We start from the raw sequence: 21,914 nt of genomic DNA, 5'->3' as shown, positions 1-21,914 counted from the left end.
TATAAATGGAAAAAAGTCTAGTAAGGATTAATTTGTATTTGATAGGTTGCATTTTTAATTATAGTGTTTCCAAGGTATTGTTTTGGCATGCTTTTAGCTTATTTTAAAAGTACTTGACGTACGTGACCTGCAAGTAAGGGATATTCCCAGAAGTAAATCAGATCAATTAAATACGCAGAGAAGTCACCTGGAGTACAAGCTTAATTTTCAATAGGTTTGAAAATAAGAACCTGAAAATTTACAGAACTGTAAATTTGTAAGTGCCTGGAAAAAAAATTTTTAAAGTTATCTTTCATGGGGAATACTCTTGCACGTAAAAAAATGAATTTATTTCACAGGTTAACAGTTCTGTTTGCCTCCTAAACAAAATCTACTGGCTGACCCAGTGTGTCTGTATTCCAGTGAAGACACTGGGTACTGATCCACTTTTTTCTATGAACAGTGGGTTGACAGTCACTAGTTAATAGGGTGTGGAAGAAAGCAGCAATGGTTTTCAGCTGGTTGACTATGAGTGACATATTTGATTCTCATCTTAAAATGTATAATGTAGACTAACACAATAGTTTTGGTGAACCATACTGTCCTTAGTTAATACTTTTTTATTACTATATTCTTAAATTCTATGAATTTACATGGTGTTCTCTGTTTATTGCTGTGGAGGGAAAAGGGAGTCTAGACCCCTGTCTTGCAGCAGGCTCCATGAGGGAGGAGCCCTTAATCAGATCAAATTGCTATCTCCATATGACCTTTGCTTCAATACATCTTTTTTTTATGCAGCACCTAATTTTTACCAAGTCCTGATAGGGCTGGCATTCTAGAAACTTCTTAATGGACAGGATTGCCATATGCTTATGCTACTTTAAGGAAGCAGTAAGGCAAGTGTCTCTGTCTTTCTTTCTTTCTTTCTTTCTTTCTTTCTAATTAACATATTTACTGTTCTCTGCCTTTCCTTGTGATGTCTATCAGAGCAAGTAAAAGATTACATCTTCTCTGGCAAGAGTGCCAGTTAAGTTGGCTCTGGTCACCTCACAGCTGCTTTTAAACATTTTCCTTTGCTTAGTGCCAGCATAGCTGTGTAGGTGGCTGAGCAGTTCACTGGACCTGGGAACAGATTCAGCTGAAAAATACCCATTGTTCCCCCTTGCCAAAGGCAAACAAGGCCAGTTTACTGCATAGCCATAGCTGTGGCTGTGCTGGCTTGCTGGCAGGAATGAGCAATTGGTGATGAGGTCTGCATAAACAAATTTTAGTGGCAGCGTTCTGAATATCTGACCACAGCCTTAGGGGGGGGGTCCAGCTTGAGGTCTGAAGAGTGCTGGCAGTTCATTTTGTGCTTGAAGAGATCTGCTAAAATAACCAAGACAACAGAATTGGTTATCAACAGGCCTACACTTGGTACTTTGAGATTCATACAACTGTTAACTCCTATCAATTTGTCTCAAATTGAACAGTAAAAGACTGAAAATGTAGTAGTCAGCATAAGCCTGAAGTACACCAAAATATCGTCTGCCCTGTTTTCTTTTTTCTTTTCTACAGATCTCTTTGATTTCATATATTTCTAGATATGTATGTGCTCCTACAGACTATGAAATTTTTAAAGTTAGGTTTATAGCCTAGTACGTTGGTGCAGTAAACAAATGAACAAATGTACCAAGAAAATATATGCATACTAATAGCATGTTAATAATTCAGTTCTTCTATATGCTTTTATAATCCTGTATCGTGATCTTGGAGATCAGTTTATGTTTTACTGTAATAGAGGACCCTGACAACACATTGCATGTGCTATTGCAAAATATCCTGCTAGACTTCTGATATTTCACAACTCTGAACTTTGGGGGGTTTGCCATTACTGTCAAGCCATAGGCTGTATTATATAAAATGGCTGTTCACTGATACACTTTAAAAAATGTAGACTTTTTTTCAGAGCTCTGAATATGAAATCCAGATTACCAACACTTCCCTGGTGTTTTGTCTAAAAATTCAAAGACTTTTTTTTGTTGATGTATGCATTGTGTGTGACCCCAGCTGGTTGGTCTGTGCTTTCCATCAGCTATGGTTTCCTTCAAACTGGCTGTGACAGATTCTATAGGTTCTCTGGTTGACATTGTTTCTGATTCTTTGCAACTAGGCTGCAGACCTAACAGATTTAGTTATACAGGAAAAAATCACTAAAACCTCTTTAGCTTCATATTTGTGTAGTACTCTCTGTTGTTTGTGTGAAGTTAAGCTATTTAGGATGCCACATAACGATTTAAAGTTAGTCTTGCGGGATGGTTAGTGTGTGCCTGTGGGCGTACATGTACATAAACATGAATAACTTTGTTCTGTGACTGCTTTAAGCTGAAGAACATTAAATTTAATTTTTCTTTATGTGTTCAAGTAAAAATATTTTGCAACTGCCAGGAAGAATAATAGTTAATGTAGTGATCATGTTTTTCTAAATATGAAAGAATAGCAACGCTGGTTTTTCTCCATGAGAAACAACAATAGTGGTGACTGAGGGATGGAAAAATAATTTATGTAGCAGCAAAGTGCTTTTGTTCTAAGAGAAACATACATATGTCCACTGACAGATTTTTATTTTGAATTTGCATCAGTGACGAGCATTCTCAGTTTGTGGTGGTTTTATATATATTGCAGTTAAAGCCTCCCTATGAGAGTTTTAAGTGGGTTTCTTTCCCATGTGCTTGGTTTTCCATAGGTAAAATGGGAATAATGACACAGACCTCCTTTGTGCTTTGAAAGTTCTGCTGAGAAACATTATATAAGAATTGAGTATTATTATACAAATCATTCTAGTTTGATCCATCGCTGCTGACCTTTTTCATCCATGCAGTAAGAGTACCGTGACTAGGAGGCTGATGGGTCTCATTGTGTTCAGCTTATCACTGTACACACTACTGTTTTTCAGTGGAACATAAATCAGTGTAATCTTTTTGTCCCCAAATGATGGGCATTATTAAGACTTGGCATTTATTTGGAATTTGATCATGTTTAAAGCCTTTACAGTTGCTATGTGATAATTAGTTAGGTGATATTTCTGCTTTAAGTTGAATACAGAAATCTGTTGACTATTTTTTAGAAGTCTGTTGAATATTTTTTAGATCATGTACAGTGTGACATCTACTTTCTCCTACTTTTTCTATGCTATTTTTTAAATAAGACTTGAAGAGATTGTCCCTGTTGATGCTTGCTGTTTTGTAGTACTACCTTGCCTTCAAAACTCTAGAAATTACCAGTACTTCAGCAAACAGAGGTTCACTAACCTTGAAAATTTGGTGTAAAATACAGCTAGTCATCTTAGCAAGCAAGTGCCTGCTTTCTGAGCTGGTTGTACTTGTGTTGGCAGTTTCCAGTTTGTGGTCATGCTTTTATTGCACTGGGGACCAGTCCTGGCCAGCTCCAGGTCTTTCAGTGGCGGCTGTGTCTCACGGACCTGGGCTGCTGCTGCGTGAGGGCCACAGGCAGGATGGGATGTTCTTGGCAGTTGGATTTCTCTTCGTTTAGAGAAGAGTAGTGATGCTGGTGATACTGACTGCAAAATCTGTCTCTTCAGGTTGGGGTGCTGATGTAATCTATTTGGAAACACATGAACTTTTTGCAGCAACTAACTGCACCAACTATCATGTTTGCTGTGAAGAGAGATGGGAAGGTGGTGTTTCCACCATTAAGTATTTGGAACAGTAGAGGTCACATGAGTATCTGGACTATGACACTTTTTGAAAAAAAGAAAACAGGAGGGAGGCAACATCTTATTCCTAAGTGATAAAACTTTTTGTTTACCATTTTTTCAACTGCTGACAAACACATAGAATGACCTTTTATTGTGAAAAATTTGTTTGCTCCTTCCTTCTGTTGATGGTGGATGAGAGACCTCACTCATCAAAAGAAATTGGTCCCTTTCCATACTATCTGTGTTTAAAAGTCTACACATTTACATATTTGTATTTACCCATAAAGAAATTTCAAAGGAAGGGCAAGGGCAGGGAAACATTTCTTTGAAAACTTGATCAACTCTTAAGATCATTTTGACACTGCTGCTGCCAAATAGGGGATTTATGTAGGGATTAGAAGAGGAAGTTCTTTCTTACTGACGGTGACTCTAGCCAAAAAGACTTTTAAACATATGTCATGTAAGCAACTGTCTTTTTAAAATCAAGTAATTTGAATGACCCTCATATTTACCAAAGTTGCCCTAATGGTGACTGTATACATTTATCTGGGTAGCCTTGTAAATTAAGGCATGGTGCAGTAGCTCTTAGTGTTTTTTCTAGGGCTGCTACAGTAATCTGGTGGTAGTGTGTGGCTTTGGCCATGGGTATTGTATTTTTAAGCTGCAGTTTGTATGGTACAGTAAGTCTGACACATCTCAATCCTACATTGTGAAATGTGACATTACAGTGCCTCCTGCAGGCCAGGAAGCATCACTGGAAACAACTCTGTGATGTAGCCCTATGGGAAGAGCACTGTAAGCCAAATGCTAGCATCTCAGAATTTTACTGCACTTTGCCAGGTGACCTTACGTTGCCAGCACAGGACAAAGTAATTTATTTCTTTTCCCTTCTAAGAAAAGGCACAAGGAGAAATAGCATGAGAGCTGATCTTGGAGAAAAAGGAGTCAAAAGTTTCAGCTGCAGCAAAAAAGAGCAAAATTTCTACGGCAGTACTGGGAAGTGACAGGCACGTCACTGATGACAACAGCCTACAATGAGAGGGGAGACTAGGTTTTGATGAGAGTGTGCTTAGCAAATCCTAGGCAAAGTCCTGTAGCAAAAGTAAAATTGACAAGTAACTGGCCAGTTTAAAGAACTAAAGGAGCTCAAAATGGGAACACGGTGTGTGTAAATCATGAATTACTGTTGCCTTGTGCACTCTGGCACTACCTCACGAAAGGCAAGTCATAACAGAGCAAGGCTTTACGGTGGGGGGTGTTTGCAAGAGTGTGATTTTTATAAGTTTTTTTCCCTAGGTGAGTTAGGTGACTGAACAAGTTACTCAATTTATCGAATAGAGAAGAAGCAAGCTTCTTTTGAGCATCTCAGATACAGATCTGCCTTTTGGAAAATTAATACTCAGTAGTAGTGTTACTCCAGATGCCAAAGGAATTTACACAGAACATTAGAACATGCTTGTCTCAAATTGTAAATACTTCTCATATCTCTGTTCATTTTTTATAAAGGTGAGACTTTGGGTATGTTTACATCTTTTCTACTTCTGTGCTGTAGCTACAGAAGATCCTTTTTTAAGTATTATTTTTCTCTCAACTGTGTTGCTTCTGCTTTGTATTACAGAGAAGCTACACTGTTGAATTATGATTTTTTCCAGTTACCTCATGTCAGAACATGGGTGTCCTAAAAAAAACCCCAAAGACAGACTATGGTTCAGGACCAAGTGAGAAGAGAAAAGTGGCCAGTGGAGGAGAACAGGTTATGAGAAAAGACCAGGGAGCAGAGATGTCAAACACCACTGAGTCAGCTTGGGACCATCTGGGGGAAGCTGAATGTTGGCCAGCTCCTGTGGAAGGACGGCAGGGCAGGGCAGTGGTGAGGGCTGGTGTCTGCGCTGTTCTGAAGGAACCTGTCACCTCAGGTGCCTTCAGTTTCTGTCTGCTAGTGCCAGAGAGCCTAAGTAGCTCTTCAAGAGCCAATCCTTGTCCTTACAGCTCATGACCTCAGGTAGACCCAAGCTAACTCTGGATTACGAGGCAGTGGCAGGTCTTCCTCCTATTTGCTTCTGCCTCCAGACTGTCATTCCCCACTTTGAATAAGGCTGTGCATAAGAATGGGGGGAAGGTATCTGATTGATTCCGAGCTCTCTTGCTTTGAAACTGTTGCAGAGACAGGAGCTGCTGCTGCCACGATGTCCATAGATAAGTGTGCTCACTGCTTTGAGTAGCTTGTGTACAACAGTTTGAACAGTCATGGGCTAGTGGTAGTGCTGCTTGACAGTTTTGATTAAGACATTAAGTCTGAATAATGAAGATTACATGATACAATTTGGAGTAGAGGAGGAGCAGCAGCATTTTGAGGTTCTCGGCATAGAGCTGTGCTTCTGTGTGAGAACAGGATGCGTTAGAGCCATAAGCAGTCCAGGATCACAGAGATGATAAACATCTTGGGATGAGAACATGCTGAGTTAGAGATGACATGGTTGGCTTTATCTTGACGTCCAGCTCCCTGTTCTGTTACTTCAGGTAAGTTGTAAAGGTGTCATTTACTCCGTATCTGTACAGTGATAGGCTGCGATAGGCTTACTTCATGGATGTTTATAGAATACTTTAGTATAGTCAGATGAGGGATGGATAAGGCTATGAAGATATGGATACATATTTTGTATGCATGCTTATGATTATACATAGGATTTGTATGGCGACTTCTTTCTAGAAGTATATTCATTAATTTTAACTTTTAATGCTGAGGTATGGCAGCCTGTGTGCTCTTTGTCTTAGGCAAGAATAAATTGTTTCTGGAAATAAAATACTAATGTGTAATTATAAAGGTAAAATAGTGAAGGTGTAGTTTCGTGAGGTGTCCTTGTGACATCGGCTAAAAGGTCTGGAGGCTGTTACATGAGGGTGTATTTGCCGTGTATGAGACCAAAAATCTAACCCAATTCCAACGTGTTAAAACGATGTGAGAATTTGCCAGTGTTATTCATAGGTTACTAAGGAAGTCATTTAAAACTCTCTTTTTACTGCTCTTTTTAGGTAATATTTCAATAATCACATTACCAGTTTCCAGCACCAACTCCCCAACTAAGATTTTGCCAAAAACCTTAGGACCAATCAATGTGAATGTTGGACCCCAAATGGTAAGTTTTGCAACTCCGGTAAATGCTAAATTGTGTAACTAGCTGTGTGACTTCCTCTTGATGTAATAAGGAAACACGAAAAACAAAGATGTGAACAGTGCTAGGAACTTGCAGCTTCCTGCCTCGGCTGCAAAGGCTGCTCAAGTGCCCCACCTGGATGGAAACGTGATGACGTGTGGGTATGGCAAGCTTGTCGTGCCAGAATTGCCAGTCCCAACAACGATCTTGTTATGTGACCTTAGGGGATACCTATCTTCCTGGCACTGAATAGAAATTGAAACAACTTTACCAGTTGACATTTTAACTATTACTCAAAAGTATATTAAGAAAAAAATCTCATTAAGAACATTATTGACACTCTTTGAATATTTTGAGTCATGTTCTCACCAGTAAATCTCCAGCATTGCCAGAATAAATGTCTTGATGTGTCGCTAGAGTTTTAACTTGTTAAAACTGCTCTTCTTAAAACTGTCTTTTCCTGTCAATAATAACTGTATAAGAACATACATAGTTGTTTCAGGGATTCTGGATCTGGTTTTGAGAAAAATTTTTGGGTTTCTGGTGGCCAGAGAACTAAATAGGCAATACAGTGAACTGTTTCTAGTAACCTGATGCCTGCTTGCCAAGCACTTAGCCTGAGTACAAGAACCATTTGATGTGTTTTATAGATAATTGTGTTGGGTTATTACTGTTCTTCAATGGCTGTTAGCCCAGCTGGACAGATGGGCACAAACATTAGAGCCAAGCCCCCCCGCTCCCCCCCCAGCTGCATTCCGCACTGTGCAGAACTCTCCATCTGAAGTACTAGCCACATGCTGCCCACCAGAGAACAGTGTTCCTCAGTGCATTGGTACTGATGCAAGTATTGCTGGAGCATGTGCCCTGTAGTGTTTCACTGGAATAGTTCTACTACAAAAGATGTATTTTGTGAGTGCAATAAATAATAGCCAAGAACAGGGGAGAGCAGTCAGGTAATGCAGCTCCTACTCTTATGAGTGACTGCTCAAGGCCCTGCTTTTGGTTTAAATGAACCCCAGTTATAGTTTAGGTTCTATAGCAGGTAGGAGCTGCAAAAGCTACTGTGTGGTGTGAGACGCACATTTTATTTCATTTATTTTTATTCTTATTTTAAAATTATTTAATTTTTAAAATTATTTTATTCTGCTGCTTTGCAAGGATAGATCTATATTAAGAAAACATTTTCTTATTAAATAGCCATTAACACAGGCCTCCTAGGACATCCAATGTTCGGCTGTGTCGTGTGCCAGACCATTCAAAAGAGAATGTTCACAAGTTCTTAACAGTGGGAATGTTAGCCCTCCTTTGGCATCTCACCTCTGTTAGCAACATCCTGCTGCCACAAGGGATTTTTAGTTTTATTTAACCGCTGTAGATTACAGCTCTTGGGGCTGCTCCAGGTCCTTCAAACCAGCACACTGCCCCCAGGATCAGGAGAGCGGGCTGTTGGCTGAACAGTGACTGTTGGTCTGAATCCCTTGGGGTACAGCTGTGCATATGGTGAAATCAGCACAATATGCAGGCTGGATTCTTGTATACGGGTGTGTGTTACAGTATCTTTAGATTTAGTCTGTAGGTGTAAGTTTAACAGCATTAAGTATTATTGATAAAATGTTAGTGCTTAATTACAGAGATTTAACGTCCTACAGATGGTCTATTTGCTAAATTAGGGTGAGGTTCTCTTTTTCTGTTTTATGCTATCTGGTATCTGAATTTATGTGATTACTTTCAGGCACACTGGAAATATGTTTGCTGTTAAGATGGAATTAGTACTCTGAAAATACAGTGTAGCATCTTCTGTGAAAGCAAACATTCAATAGTAAATTTAAAAGTGACACTGAAACAACACTGATTTGTATACCCATGACATCTGTGTCCCTGCATCCAAGAACTTACAGCTTTAACAGTAAGCTGTAGACAGGTGGATTTTTGGTGCTTGTACAACTACTGCCTCTAAGTGCCCATCAAACACAGCGTGGCTGCCTTGGGGAAGGGGCTCTCGGGAGAGTGTGCTGCTGGTATCTGTCTCCACAAGATGGCACCAAGGGATAGAAAGATACTGGACAGGTCTGTCTTGGAAACACCTGAAAGTGATTTTGCCCCCTCAGTTTATTATGAGGTTGTCACAAGAAAATTATGAGGCGATTGAACATAAAATACTCTTTATGACACATTTAGTCTGTGATTTACAAGACATCAATAGAGCAATGTGAAACCTCAGAGAGGGTGGAATGTGGTGAAACACGTTTTAGTATGCGAAATATTTAAAATCTTTTCTCTATGGCACACGTCTGCCATATGCTGGCAGAACCATATGCTTACTGCAAATAAATGTTATTTTATAGTGTTGCAAGAAATTGGTATAAAAAGTTACTGGATTGGATTCATGTTTAATTGAAATAATGCATTACTGATTCTCACTTATATACTGGTGTTACACCAGTGCTGAACTTAAGCAAGCTTTTAAAAATTAATCATTCTATCACAAAATGTTTCTGACTTCAAGCCAATGTAGCAGTAAGTTGATACCTTTCCTGTGCCTGCATGCAGTGTGTAAAGCAGCCAGCCAGGGATCTTTTGTTCTCCAGTATCAACCAATAAATACCTAACTTGTACCTGTGTTTTGGTTTTCCTAAATTTCAGGTTTCACTTGTTTCTGTCAAGCTATCCACTCGCAAAATAAATAAATTTATGTCTTTGAGATAAAAAATACATACATGCAATCATGGTGTGGTGTCAAGAGGGACGTGAAGTAATGCTCGGTGAGCTAAGGAAATGGGAAATTCTTCAGATACTGTTTTTTTCTACTTGTTTAAACAATATTGATGGATACCAAACAAAGTATCTGCCATATACTTAACATGGGTGTTGGGTATGTTAAGTAGTAAAGGAAACTACAAAGTTTAATACAGTAGATACTCAAAACGTCACCAACAAATGGAGTAAAGTAAAATACAGTTTAAAAAAGCAAAATAAGATATATGAGTAAAAAGCATTGTCCATGAAGCTTTGGTATGAATCTTAACGTACTGGAATCAAAATAATTTAAAATGTGTTTTATTTTAAAGACTAACTAATTAACACTGTTTTGTTTTTAAATACAATCTAAATTCTTCTGATGACCTACTTTAAAGAATGAACTTAGATGTGATTTCAAAGTTGAGACCAAGTGTCTTGGTGTTAACAACTGTTGTACATACAATTTCACCATGTTTGAACAAATTTAAATTCTATCTATACCTTACAGACTTTACATTTAATACCATAGGTACAGTGTTGTATTATTAGCTTGCTAGAATGTCTTGAGATCTTGTGAATGCTAGAAACTGCAGGGAATACTTTGCCTGCAGCTCAGATTGTCTTTGGTAGAAAAGACAGATGATTGCAAGAGACAAATACATTGGAAAGGAGGCTTTATTGATTACAGTGATCAAGAAATTGCCTAGACATACTCTCAGAGAAACAACTAGTTGTATATAGGTACAGGTCTATCTGCTATACCTAGTAATTATTTCTATTTGTCTAGATCTTGTCCATATGAATTATACAGTCATATGGTACAATCAGTAGAAAACTTAGCAGCAGCATTGTAATTACTTTCATGTATGAAGGTCTTCTGATGACATCTGTTCTGTATATTTTGACTGCAGCTTGCATCTGTTACAGAATTATTATTATTTTCCTTACTACCTTGCTTAGTATGGATTTTGGGCTGTGGTAACCTCTGTTTTCTTAAGAGATCTGTGGTTTTTATTTCTAATTTTCATAGATCATAAGCACATCGCAAAGACTGACCAATTCAGGGAGTGTTCTGATTGGGAGTCCATATAACCCAGCTCCAACAATGGTCACCCAGACACACATAACAGAAGCTTCTGGCTGGGTCCCAGGGTAAGAGTTTTGTTTTATTTAAAGATGTTTGAGGATCTGTTCTGATGTTTTCCTTTATTTATACTGATGTTTCTGTATGTTGGCTTATGGCTTCTAGTTCTTGCACAACTAAAAGGAGTATGCTCTTTAGCCTATTACGCACTTTCAATGTCTGGAGCATGTGAATACAGAATTACAAGCACCAGTCACTTCACTGTCTGTTTCTTTGTGAAAATGGAAAGTCACAAATTTGTGAGTCCTGTTAAAAGAAGCCTTTATTTTTTTCGTAAGTTCATGGGATATCCAAGTAGCTTTGCTGTTGAGCATATCAGCAGGTGCCAACAGGAGGAGAGACTGTCAAAAACACTTCCAAGAGGCATTTAAGAATAAAGCTCTTAATGAAAAATTTTGAATGTAATCAATGTTGTATTTTTATTACTATTTTACAGTAGAAACAGGTTTTCATGGGGTTCTGAGGTACTCCAAAGTAACATGACTATCTTCATCTCTTCCAAGGAAATCTGGTCTTTACAGTATTTAATGATTTTTTTAAAAAAAATTTTTTTTAATCCCCATACTGTTGAATTTATCTGTCTCAAGACAGATGTAGTGCTTTGCCTCTGAAAATTAAAAAGTAAATTTTTTTCTGTATCTGGGTTAATTTTTTCTAAACAGGTGATGAAAGTGAGTAGTACCTTTCCAGCTTTAGAGGTGGGAAAATGGAGCATCTAGGACATGGCAGAAATGACAGTATAGTTTTGTTTGTGCCTTGACTTTCTTCTTTCTACGCTGTAAGCAAGGACTGTCAGAGGCTTGCGCTTCCCAGTCGCTATGTTCCTACCATAGAGTCAATAAACTGCATGCCCAGCTGAGCAGTTTTTAAGCTTGATTTTTTTTTCTGAGTATCTGTTTATCTCCTCAAAATACCTTCTGAATCCACTTAGTTCTGATTTGAAAAAGGAGTTGTCAAAGATTACTTTGTTTCTGCAAATTTTGTGAAATGTGGAGGCCAAGCTGAAGTTCTTTCAATACACAGAGGGAGGGAAAAGCTATAGTGTCTGTTCACGGTTTGCTAAACCGAAGAATCAATGCCCATTAGCTTTCTTAAGCTTCATCCAAATGCAATTGATAGAGATTCCCAGAGAGAAGCACCATCCATCCTTCTGTTTGTATACAGTCAAAATCTAGACACAGTATTTCTACTGAGCCCAACTATTGTTTCGCTGATAAAAAGGAGCAATATGTTCTCCAGACTGACCAATCAATATTGATCCCTGCAGAAGTCCATACAATAGGTCCTATTTTCCTCTGAAGAACAGAGGTGAGGAAGGGTCTGTGGTATTGTGGAATCTAAGTGGTGAGCCCTTGCTGAAGATGGTTCTAGAGGATTACAAGTCCAGACTCCTTGCTTTACCCGTTGTTTATTCCTCTTCACAGGTTTCAAACTGTTTCCAAAATCAAACGAGACAAGAGCGTATTCATTCTCAGGGCTTCATACAACCTCTGGCAGCCTGGTTTACAGACCAGGAGACAGCTCTCCATTCCCTGCTGTTCCAGCCCCCTGCCCCAGTTCTGCTGCACTCGGACCCCCAGTTGCGCAGTGTGAGCGGTTAAGCACCATGGACAGGGATTGCCAAAATAAAATCCTGCTGTTGCTGCCGAGAAAGATGTCTGCTGATGGGTTCTGGATCGCAACAACCAAATACACGCAGGCTTTCATGGCACATACCTTTAAGTCCATCATTTTTGTTCAGCTCCCTTCATAACACTGTCAGGTTTCTAGCTGCTTAAGTATGTGCTGTGAGACCTGGTTTTGAACCTGCAGGGTTAACAATGTGAAGTAATTTACCGATAGTTCTTGAGCAATTTGCATTGTATCAGCTACAAGAATAAAAGACAAGTTTGGAATACAACTTCTGCAGTCTGCTTGCTGTAGCTAATAAACAGTATGATAAGGAAACTGGCAAATTGGCAACTGCTACTCCTATGCAGAATTCATGTCAGCTACTTCTTCAGAGTATCTCTCTTCAGCTTTGTATGCATCAGCTCTAACGTGAACATGTTTAGTGTTTTACCTTGTTTTTTGTTTAAAGGTACCAAAACATTCAATGTCCTAAAAATACAAGATGTACTGTTTAAAGGCATTTTTCTTCCACATGGAGGAATTTTAAATAGGAAGGTTCAAAGGAGCCCAGCTTCTCCTTTTTGATGGCATTTGGTTATGTAGCTCATGTCAGTACTTCCTATAGTCCCAAATGAAGTGAATTCCCTAAAATCATATGGGCAAAGTGTGGTAAAATTGGGAACAGAACTTGCCTGGCACTGAGCTCAGACCACCTCCAAAGTCCTAGCCACCTTCTCTCAAATTCTGTCAAGCTGTGTGTGTGCCATTTTCCCCTTGCAGTATACAGGTAACAGCAAACATCAGTACCCAGCTAGGCCGCAAACACATTGATTTTGCTGGTCCAAGTATATAATGTTATTTTCATCAAAGTTTGAATTGTCTTTTCTTAGGGACAGAAAGCGGACTCGAGAATTCATAGAATCAGATTTTTCAGAAAGGTGAGTATTACCAAACATGTATTTTGTGTATACAGTCATACCTGGTTTACTTCTTTGGATCTGCCCTTCAGAGAGATGGGTGTCCAGTTCCCACTTTAAGCAGTTTTCACTCCTCCACATGAAAGCAGTTTTCACTCCTCCATGCTGTGTGTTATTTATTCCTCATAGTTAGTTCTAATGCATTACTCCTTGCTTTATCACTTCCTGATAAATACATTTGCTGTTACAGATGATACTGGGAGTTGTGAAAAACAAACACAACACATCTTCAGAAACAGGATTGTTCTAGCTTTCAGTGTGACAAATACTTGTAAACACATGATCTTTTCCTTTGCTTCCAAAACTTCTTTGAATGCATTCAGGGTGGTGTTATTTGTTTACCTACTGGGGGTTTCTCACATTGAATAACTGCATAGGGATTAGGAGTGTTGGGTTTTTTTAAATATTCTGGTATTCCTTTCCACTCTTCCTTTACTACTGTCCTTCTTTCCAGTGTTGTTTTCTTAAATACAAAATTTTGAAAAGCATTCTTTTATTTTAATGTTTTCCTTAGCTTGTTACTCTTGACAGAACTAGACCTTTTTCTGTAAAATAATAGATCTCCCTGAAACATTTATCAAACCAACTTGTAAAACTGTAATTAAAAAACAAACCAAACACACAGCACCACAGCTGAGCTTTTTAAAGGCTTCTGTTGAAATACACATCCAAAACTAGTTTGTGTGGTAAAACCAATTGCTCCTGTTTTTTCCATTATCATTATCTAAGCTCTTGCTTTCAGGAGGAAGAAAGTGAATGGAAAAGAACCCTGACAGTTGCCAGTTATTAATTTGGCACCATAAAACCCAGTGAATATGTACTTACTCTCCACAAAAGAGGTTCTTGTATCTCAGTCTTAACTATGACGGCACAGATATTAAACTTTGGTCATTAGGAGACTTAAGGCATCTTCTGCTATATTGTAAATAGGGATGTCTGAGCCTTTCTATTTTAAGCACAAACACGAGGGTTCCTGTAAATCTGGCTTCCAGGCACATAAACACCCCGTGAGGTTTTCCCCCTTTTTTGGTTGCTTTTGTAAAACTACCTGGAGATGAATTACAAATCCAGTTTTTTAAGCATCTGCCCAGTAGCATGTGTTCAAATACTATCAATGTAGAAATCACTGGGAAAGGGGAAAGGGCTCCAGTGTACTTTTCTTGCCAACTTGTAAGAAGCGAGAAACTGATTCAAAAAAGCTGAACAGTTTTTTTTTTCTTTTAGGTAGTACATAATGTCATGAGTTCTGATTCCTGTTGCAAAAGGTAGACCTTTTGCTGTGTAGCAAAGTAAAGTAGCTTGTTACCATTCAATGTATTAATTACTTTTCTCCTTCCAGTAAGAGAAGCAAAAAAGGAGATAAAAATGGGAAGGGTCTGAGGCATTTTTCAATGAAAGTGTGTGAAAAAGTTCAACGTAAAGGAACAACTTCATACAATGAAGTCGCTGATGAGCTCGTATCAGAATTCACAAATTCTAACAGCCACCTAGCTACAGATTCGGTAAGCAAATATGTGTTGAAATTTGTTATACCATTACAAAATTGTCTGGTTTATCATGGAAATCTGTCCCTTCTGTTCCTGCACTGTTCTGCCACACTCCGTACTTTCCTTCACTTAACTACTTCCCAAATATAAAGAATTAACCTCTGAAAATTAAAAATATAGAATTAAAATGAAGAATTGAACTCTCACTAAATTATAAACAAAATAGAGAAGTCTGCCAGAAGAACTATCTTTAAAAAAAGGCTACTCTTGTACGCACTGTATATGGTCTTGCCAGGCTTTTCAACTCTTAACAGACTTGCCATGATTGGAATCTGCTGCACAGAGCCTTCAAGCAGGCCCAAAGCTTCCATGTGCAAACGAACATGCTCATGTGGTATCCAGGGAGTAGCACAGATGAAGGCATCATCTTTTAATACCACTCTGACTTAAACTGCCATTTTGCCTTTTTATTTTCTACATATCTATGAAGGATGTGTTCAATCTTTTTCTCCTTTTTGAATTATTTTGTTGTAATTAATGCTGCGTTGTTTTCTTAGCAGGCTTATGATCAGAAAAATATTAGACGGAGAGTTTACGATGCCCTTAATGTCCTGATGGCAATGAACATAATTTCAAAGGAGAAGAAGGAAATCAGATGGATTGGCCTTCCTACAAACTCAGCTCAGGAATGTCAGAATCTAGAGGTAAGGTGAGGTAGATGGGAAATTCTGTATAGTTCACAGGTTGTGATAACGGATCTGCTCTACTTTAGAAGAGGGGTTTTTTTCTCAATTTGAACCAGACTGGATTTGATTCTTGCACACTATGAAAATACAACTTTTGATACTTGAAGACTGTGAAAGGACATGTTTATGCATGCTTAGTTCAGTTTTATTTAGTATACATTACATGAAGTTTAAAAAAAAACAAACTTGTTTACCTTACAAAAATGGACATTGATTAAATCAGGGATTACTTTTAAGATCAAAGTCTGTAGTAGCCTGAGTTAACCAGAAGAAAGTCAAAAGAATTTATAGTGCAGTTATGCTTACAAAATGGTATACATTTGAAAGGAGATGAATTTTCTATTAATGTCTGTATTTGGAAATGCCATTCAAAGGAAATTAAATTGAAAAATAATTCTTGCTAGGATGTCAAATACTAGCTATGAACTGGCAGGGAAAAAAAAGTTTTATGTCTTGGTTTTTTCCATTATTTTTCCAGCAGGCTAGGAGTTACCGTGTTTTTGCAGGGATGCCAGAACTTACACGCACAAATGTTGCTCGTCCTTCAGGCCAAATGCTCTATAAATAAAAAGCACAAGTTACTGTACTTACTAGAGAGTGCTGTAATAACTGTCTGTAAATACACCTTAATATGTATTGTATTTGTGATACTTGTGACACTAAATAACTTAAAAGCCAGGTGAGGTCCCTCTCTAGAACAGAACAATTTATTTTGTGCGGGTTCATTTACATCAGTTGTCTTTCTAGATGTGTTAGGAAAAAAGCTTTTACTATCCTTGTCCATTGCAGCAACTTGGAAAATACATCCCCCAAGGAGTATGCATATGCTCAATCACTATACTCCAGGATTCTTTTTTTTTTTTTTTTAAAAAAAAATCATGGATAAATCTACATTTTACATGCATTCACCTGAATGCATTATCTTCAGCATAGGTTATTGTTACAAATGCGGAACTCGAATTTCATTGTGTCCCCTACAATGATCGTATGCTATTCACTGTTTCAGGCTCTAATTACATATGCACAAAATGGAAGCCAGGCATATTTTATTAAAATGTTGCTTCCTGTGACATAATAGAAAAGAACAGAAAATAAAGCTGCATTTTCAAGGTGTGAAAATCAGAATTCATTTTACTTTTAAAGCTGTATAAACAGCCAACTCTTCTTACAGTGTAATTCCATAATAAGATTACCAGTACAAAAATGAGAAATCAGTACAAAAAAGCTTGTTATATAGAAACCGTGTCTAAATACTATCTGTACAGTTTATTGGCTTTAAGAGTTACATATTTGTCCCAGAAAAGAAAGTAATCTACTGTGCTCTGAAGGAAGCATTTAAAACATTAAAGTCTGTGTGTGGGGAACCACCACAAAGCAACATTGTAAATAAAATAGGGGGGTTTAGTGCAGCTAAGTTTTAAAAGACTGCATCATTTAGTTTCAGTGGTTGAATGAAAAGGTAATTTAAGGTTTTAGTATTTTGGGGAGCAGTGATACAGTGCTGGCACCATAAGGATGATGAGGAAAAATACCTTTTAAACATGATGACTGCTGTCCAATTCTTTAGTGTTCCCCCAGAACACTATTTAAAATACTGTTGGTTGTATCTGCAGTGTCAGTAGGCATCCAGTACTATCGCTGTCCCAAACACTGCATACTTAGGTTGAGGATAGCTTTGCCCCATTAACTGGCATTAAGAAAACTGTTGCAAGAAATGGATTCTGTGCTCATGTAGAAAAGGTTACCTCTACCCCCTTTTTGTTGCTGAAATCTTGCTAGTTTAATCAAGTCTCAAATGAACGGGTCCAAACAAAAAGTGGAGATCACTGGAAAGATGCAGGTGATGATCCTGAGCCCAGTCTCCACACATTTATGTCTAGCAGCTTGCAGCTAGAACAGTGGAAGGGACGTGCACAATTCCAAAAAAGTGGAGGGCAGGAGGGAAAAAAAAAAACCAAACCCAAAGCACCCTCTCAAGCAAACGTTTAGTTTGGTGCTCATCGGTGCTCAGTGCGTAGTACAAAAGAGGAGGAATGGGTGGGGAAATAATACAGTCTCTTGTAATAATTGATTCTTTACTGAAGTTAAAATTGTTGACAAAGAAAGAAATTAGTTTGTCAGACCTGTTTTATAGAGAAACTCATGTGACCATGCGATAACTCTGAAAAAGAAGAAAATACATAGCAAACAGGTAGGGCTGAAAAGACTTGTGCAAATTTACTTACCATGCCATGGAATTCTCCACCATTTACAAAGAAAGTATAGATTTTTGCAGTGGTGCTAGCACACTGGTATAGCTCTAAAGCCTGTTTAGTTTGGCACAATGGAACAGACAATGTAACAAAGTAATTATCTTGATGCATTTACATTTGTATTTTAAGATAGAAAAACAGAAACGGATTGAAAGGATAAAACAGAAGCGAGCCCAACTACAAGAACTGCTGCTGCAGGTATATTTAATTATTTTTTCTATAAATGAAATTATCAAATTTTAGCAATTATCAAATTGCTAGATTTAGCAGCTATGATATACTAGGGAGAAAAGCTTCACAGTTGTGATCTTTCTGGATTTTGGTGGGGGGACCTCTTACCCTCACTTTCTGGTTCATTTTTACCTATTGTAAAACAGCGTGCTGCATCTGCATGCCACAAGCTTTTTTAAGTATTCTGCTGAAGCTTGTCAACATTAGCGTGAATGGGAACAACTCACAAGTCCCCTTGGTTGACTCCAAGCCTCCCCCCAGAGTTACCTTCTCTGAGTAGTTCTTACTGGAAAATTTCTCTTTGGTTCTAAGCTATGATATTTACAACTGAACTTGTGTAAATATGTACAGAGTTGTTTTGGGGGAGATAGACGTTTCTGGATCCTAACAATGGAAGGCTGGCAAATCCAGCTCTTTTACATTCCGAGGTGCACCTTTGAGATGACTTGAGTTCTGGCTTTGATTGCAGAAGTACATTTCAAATCCGTCTTTGCTTATAAAGGAACATTTTATAAAATATATTTATCAGCGTTCTTAAGTGGTTTGGTCTGTGCAGACTTTCAGTAATTTAAATGTAATCAAACTTTTTTATGAGGTTACAGACAATAAGGCTGTATTTTTTTCGTGGTCTAACTATAGTGATACAATTTTCATGTAATTAGATATGCACAGAACCTTTTAAATATCTGATGCTTCTCCTTTTCTCATCACCAAAACCTGTTTCTCTACTTAGGGCACAATTCTGATTCTATCTATCTAACCTAATAAATTAGCAGCTTCTCTAAGAGTAACATGAAATTAACCCGGTGAAAATAAGGCAACTCAGACCTTCTTAACTATTAGTCTGAAAATGACAGAGGTGCACTCCCTTTCTATCTACAACTGTCATTATTTCCTTGATTATGTTCATTGTCAAATGGTTTATCAGTCCTTTGGGATTCTGTCTACCCATCTTCACCTTGAGTGGAGTAAGTAGTGCCTCGAAGTGGGTACATACAGACTTCCAATCCCTCAAATAACATTTCCTAAACCCACACGTTTTCATACATATGCAGTCAGATGTAAAAATTCAGGAGAGAGCAAGTGGTGTCACAAATGGCACCTGTTTAAAAACTTTCAGAGGAGAATTTCAACACCCACTCTTTTGAGAGAGAAAAGGGGGTGATGGATGAGAAGGGGAAGAGAATATGGATCATGGGAAGGGGGGGAATGCTGTAATTTCTGTTAACTTTTGCTTCAGTGTAACTAGCTCCTAGTTTGAGGTAATTATGCATGTAAAATAACAGAGAAGACCTGTGACTCCAGTGCCTTTTCAAAAGAAATGGGGAACCATTCTCCCCCAAGCTTTATTGTTCCTTTCTTGTTTCTGCTCTAGGGATTGTGAGGGGGGCATAGCCATTAGGGTATGTGTGAAAAATTTGTGTTTAACTTCTGTTCCTGGTGAGCTTCACTAGTGCAAAGAGGAAGTCAGGCTGCTTACTTTTTGGTAGAAAATTACTGGAAGTATTGAGAGTTGGTAAATAAGAGCTAGAAGTTACACTTCCTGGAAACACTGATGTCTTCTCTTTCATGGCCAGTGATCGGTTTTTCTTTCTTTCTTTTTTTCAGCAAATAGCATTCAAAAACTTGGTACAAAGAAATCAGCAAAATGAACAACAAAATCAAGGCCCTCCAGCTTTGAACTCAACAATACAGCTGCCTTTCTTAATAGTCAACACTAGCAAAAGAACAGTTATAGACTGCAGCATATCAAGTGATAAGTGAGTGTTTGTGGAATCAGTTTTTAGAATTTTATTTTCTTTGTGGACTGGAATTTTTCTTTGAACAAATGAGACAAAATTTTCTAGTTTACTGAAAGTAATTACGTATTTAAATTTGCTACTGTCACTTCAGGGGGGTGTTTTGTTTTGTTTTTAATATTTCATGCAACTGCAGCAGTAATAGGAATAAGTTTATCAACGTTGCTTTACAACCACTAGTTAAAACAGGCTGACTTTCACTGTTGTAAAAGGCACTTCAGACTGACATTTCAAAGAGCATTCACTGCACAGGAGAAATAACTGAATGAAATTATATACTAGGACAGCACTAGATTTTAATGAAGCCATGTGGTAGTGCTTCTGAATTCTTATTCCTAATACACCATAGATGTATTTAGTCAGAAACACAAGGTGATCCACGTATAACAACAACTTTGGAAGTGACTTTGAATAGCAAAAAGGTTGCACCTTTGAAGGAAAAAAGGGAAGGAAATTACATAGAAATCTGAAATACTGTCTTTGTAAGCAAACTGTTATAGTTGCACTCCTAGTATAATCTGGAAATCTTCCATGTATGTACTTAGGGGTGCTTTTGCTCTTCATCCTGTGAAAATACAGCTGAAAGTATGAGGTACTGTTATGTTAACTGTTAATTGGATCACAACTAGTTTATTAGCTGAAAATAGCTGGCTTTGCTTTAATAGTGTAGGTTACAGATTTCACTCTGTGGTATACAAATCCCATATTGAACTTCAAGTCAATTAACATAAAGCAAAAATAGACAGTCTCTAGTAACCTACACACCAACATGCAAAAAAGCAGTACTATAAAAAGTTGAATTTTTGTAGAAAATTGGACTTGAAGTGCAATGCATTCTGTGACAAAATTTTTTTAATACTCCCATCAGCACTGCAGTTCAAGTTGGGAATTTTAGGATCAATATTGGTTTAGCTTAACTATACCCTTATTTTATAGGCATACTATAGAGTTCTTACTGCACTTTTAAACAGTGCTGTATATTTAGGTTTGAAGTCATTACAAAGTTGAATGATTTCATACTGAAACTTCAGACTGCTGCTTTGAAGTTGTTGGACATTAAACTGGCATTTGGAATCTAGAGAAGTGTAACGCGCTTCTACAATCTCAAACTGTAAGAAAACACTACTCAAAATAAGCACACCAAATTTATTTAATGTTGATATTTCAGTTTATATAACCCAGCTTCAATATTACTGTCAACTGGAGATCATTAGGTGTACCTAAACTAAACAAGCTTTCCACTGTGGTTATTATTTGTGCAACTGATTAGTGGCAGTGCCAGTATATAAATAAACAGTGCCAGAAACTGCTAGTGTTTAAACCACTGTTACAGTGATCTGCTAAATAAGGTAGTTGGTGAAAGTGGTGACTCAGTTTGGAGAATTCAAATTCTGTAGTTTATTGGAGAGCATTTGCGCTGCCTAACCCCATTACTGGTCAACTTGAGTGCTTGCCCTTCACTTGGTTTCAACCTCAGTTAATAACCCACTGTTGTATGGGCTTCCATTTTCCTTTCTTTTCCCAAATAACATTTATAAAAAGCATTGGTTGGTCAGTATTTATGATGCAACAGCAGGTGAAGTTAGAAAGTCCAATGAACAGATAAGCTCACAACATTAGCTATTAAAATTGTATTTACAGAAGTTCTTCCAAAAGAAAATAATTGCTTGGAAAGATGGTACATATAGGGGGGCTTTAGCATCATGAGGTTTCTGTCTTCTAAATTTTTTCCTATGCAAGAACAGGCTTTATCTAGCCAAAACAGAATGGAATTTCTCACATATAAAACAAAGAGGTTATTGGGCAAGTTTTGTTTAGAGTGTGAGAAGGCAGACGGGTGCCCAGCAGCATAGTGGGAGTGACATTTCTGGAGTTGGAGTAAAGAAAAACAGAGTCTTCAGATAAAAAGGAAAAAGTTAAATATTACATTGAAAAGATCAGGCACCTGAACAGGAAAAATGTATCTAGTGTAAATGGTGCTTCTATATAAATGCTGTAGGTCTTAGGAAAAAAGGAAAAAAAAAGGAACCAGAATACTTAAGCATTGAAACACAATAGATGTATCAGAAACTTGGAAAATTAGAACATCTCTATTCT

The 21,914-nt window shown here is 37.8% G+C and overlaps 1 protein-coding gene across 8 annotated transcripts in view; it reads left to right on the top strand.

The window, feature by feature from the left end:
* The window catches only part of TFDP2 (transcription factor Dp-2), a 60,369-nt gene that overhangs the window by 25,562 nt on the left and 12,893 nt on the right, over window positions 1-21,914 (top strand). For 6 of the 8 annotated variants that reach the window (XM_049802063.1, XM_049802062.1, XM_049802060.1 and 3 more), the window contains 7 exons: window positions 6,710-6,813; window positions 10,601-10,722; window positions 13,216-13,263; window positions 14,642-14,804; window positions 15,347-15,493; window positions 17,917-17,985; window positions 19,627-19,778. In XM_049802063.1, coding sequence (XP_049658020.1) covers window positions 6,710-6,813; window positions 10,601-10,722; window positions 13,216-13,263; window positions 14,642-14,804; window positions 15,347-15,493; window positions 17,917-17,985; window positions 19,627-19,778 — 805 coding nt within the window. Of the gene's footprint in view, window positions 1-11; window positions 6,197-6,709; window positions 6,814-10,600; window positions 10,723-13,215; window positions 13,264-14,641; window positions 14,805-15,346; window positions 15,494-17,916; window positions 17,986-19,626; window positions 19,779-21,914 lie in introns of those variants that run through there. The other 2 variants (XM_049802066.1, XM_049802065.1) reach the window with 2 other exon arrangements.

The sequence above is a fragment of the Accipiter gentilis genome, chromosome 6 (genome assembly GCF_929443795.1).
Source record: "Accipiter gentilis chromosome 6, bAccGen1.1, whole genome shotgun sequence".
NCBI classification, from domain to species: Eukaryota; Metazoa; Chordata; class Aves; order Accipitriformes; family Accipitridae; genus Astur; species Astur gentilis.
The sequence above is the reverse complement of the archived record's forward strand: the minus strand, read 5'-3'. Positions and strand labels throughout refer to the sequence as shown.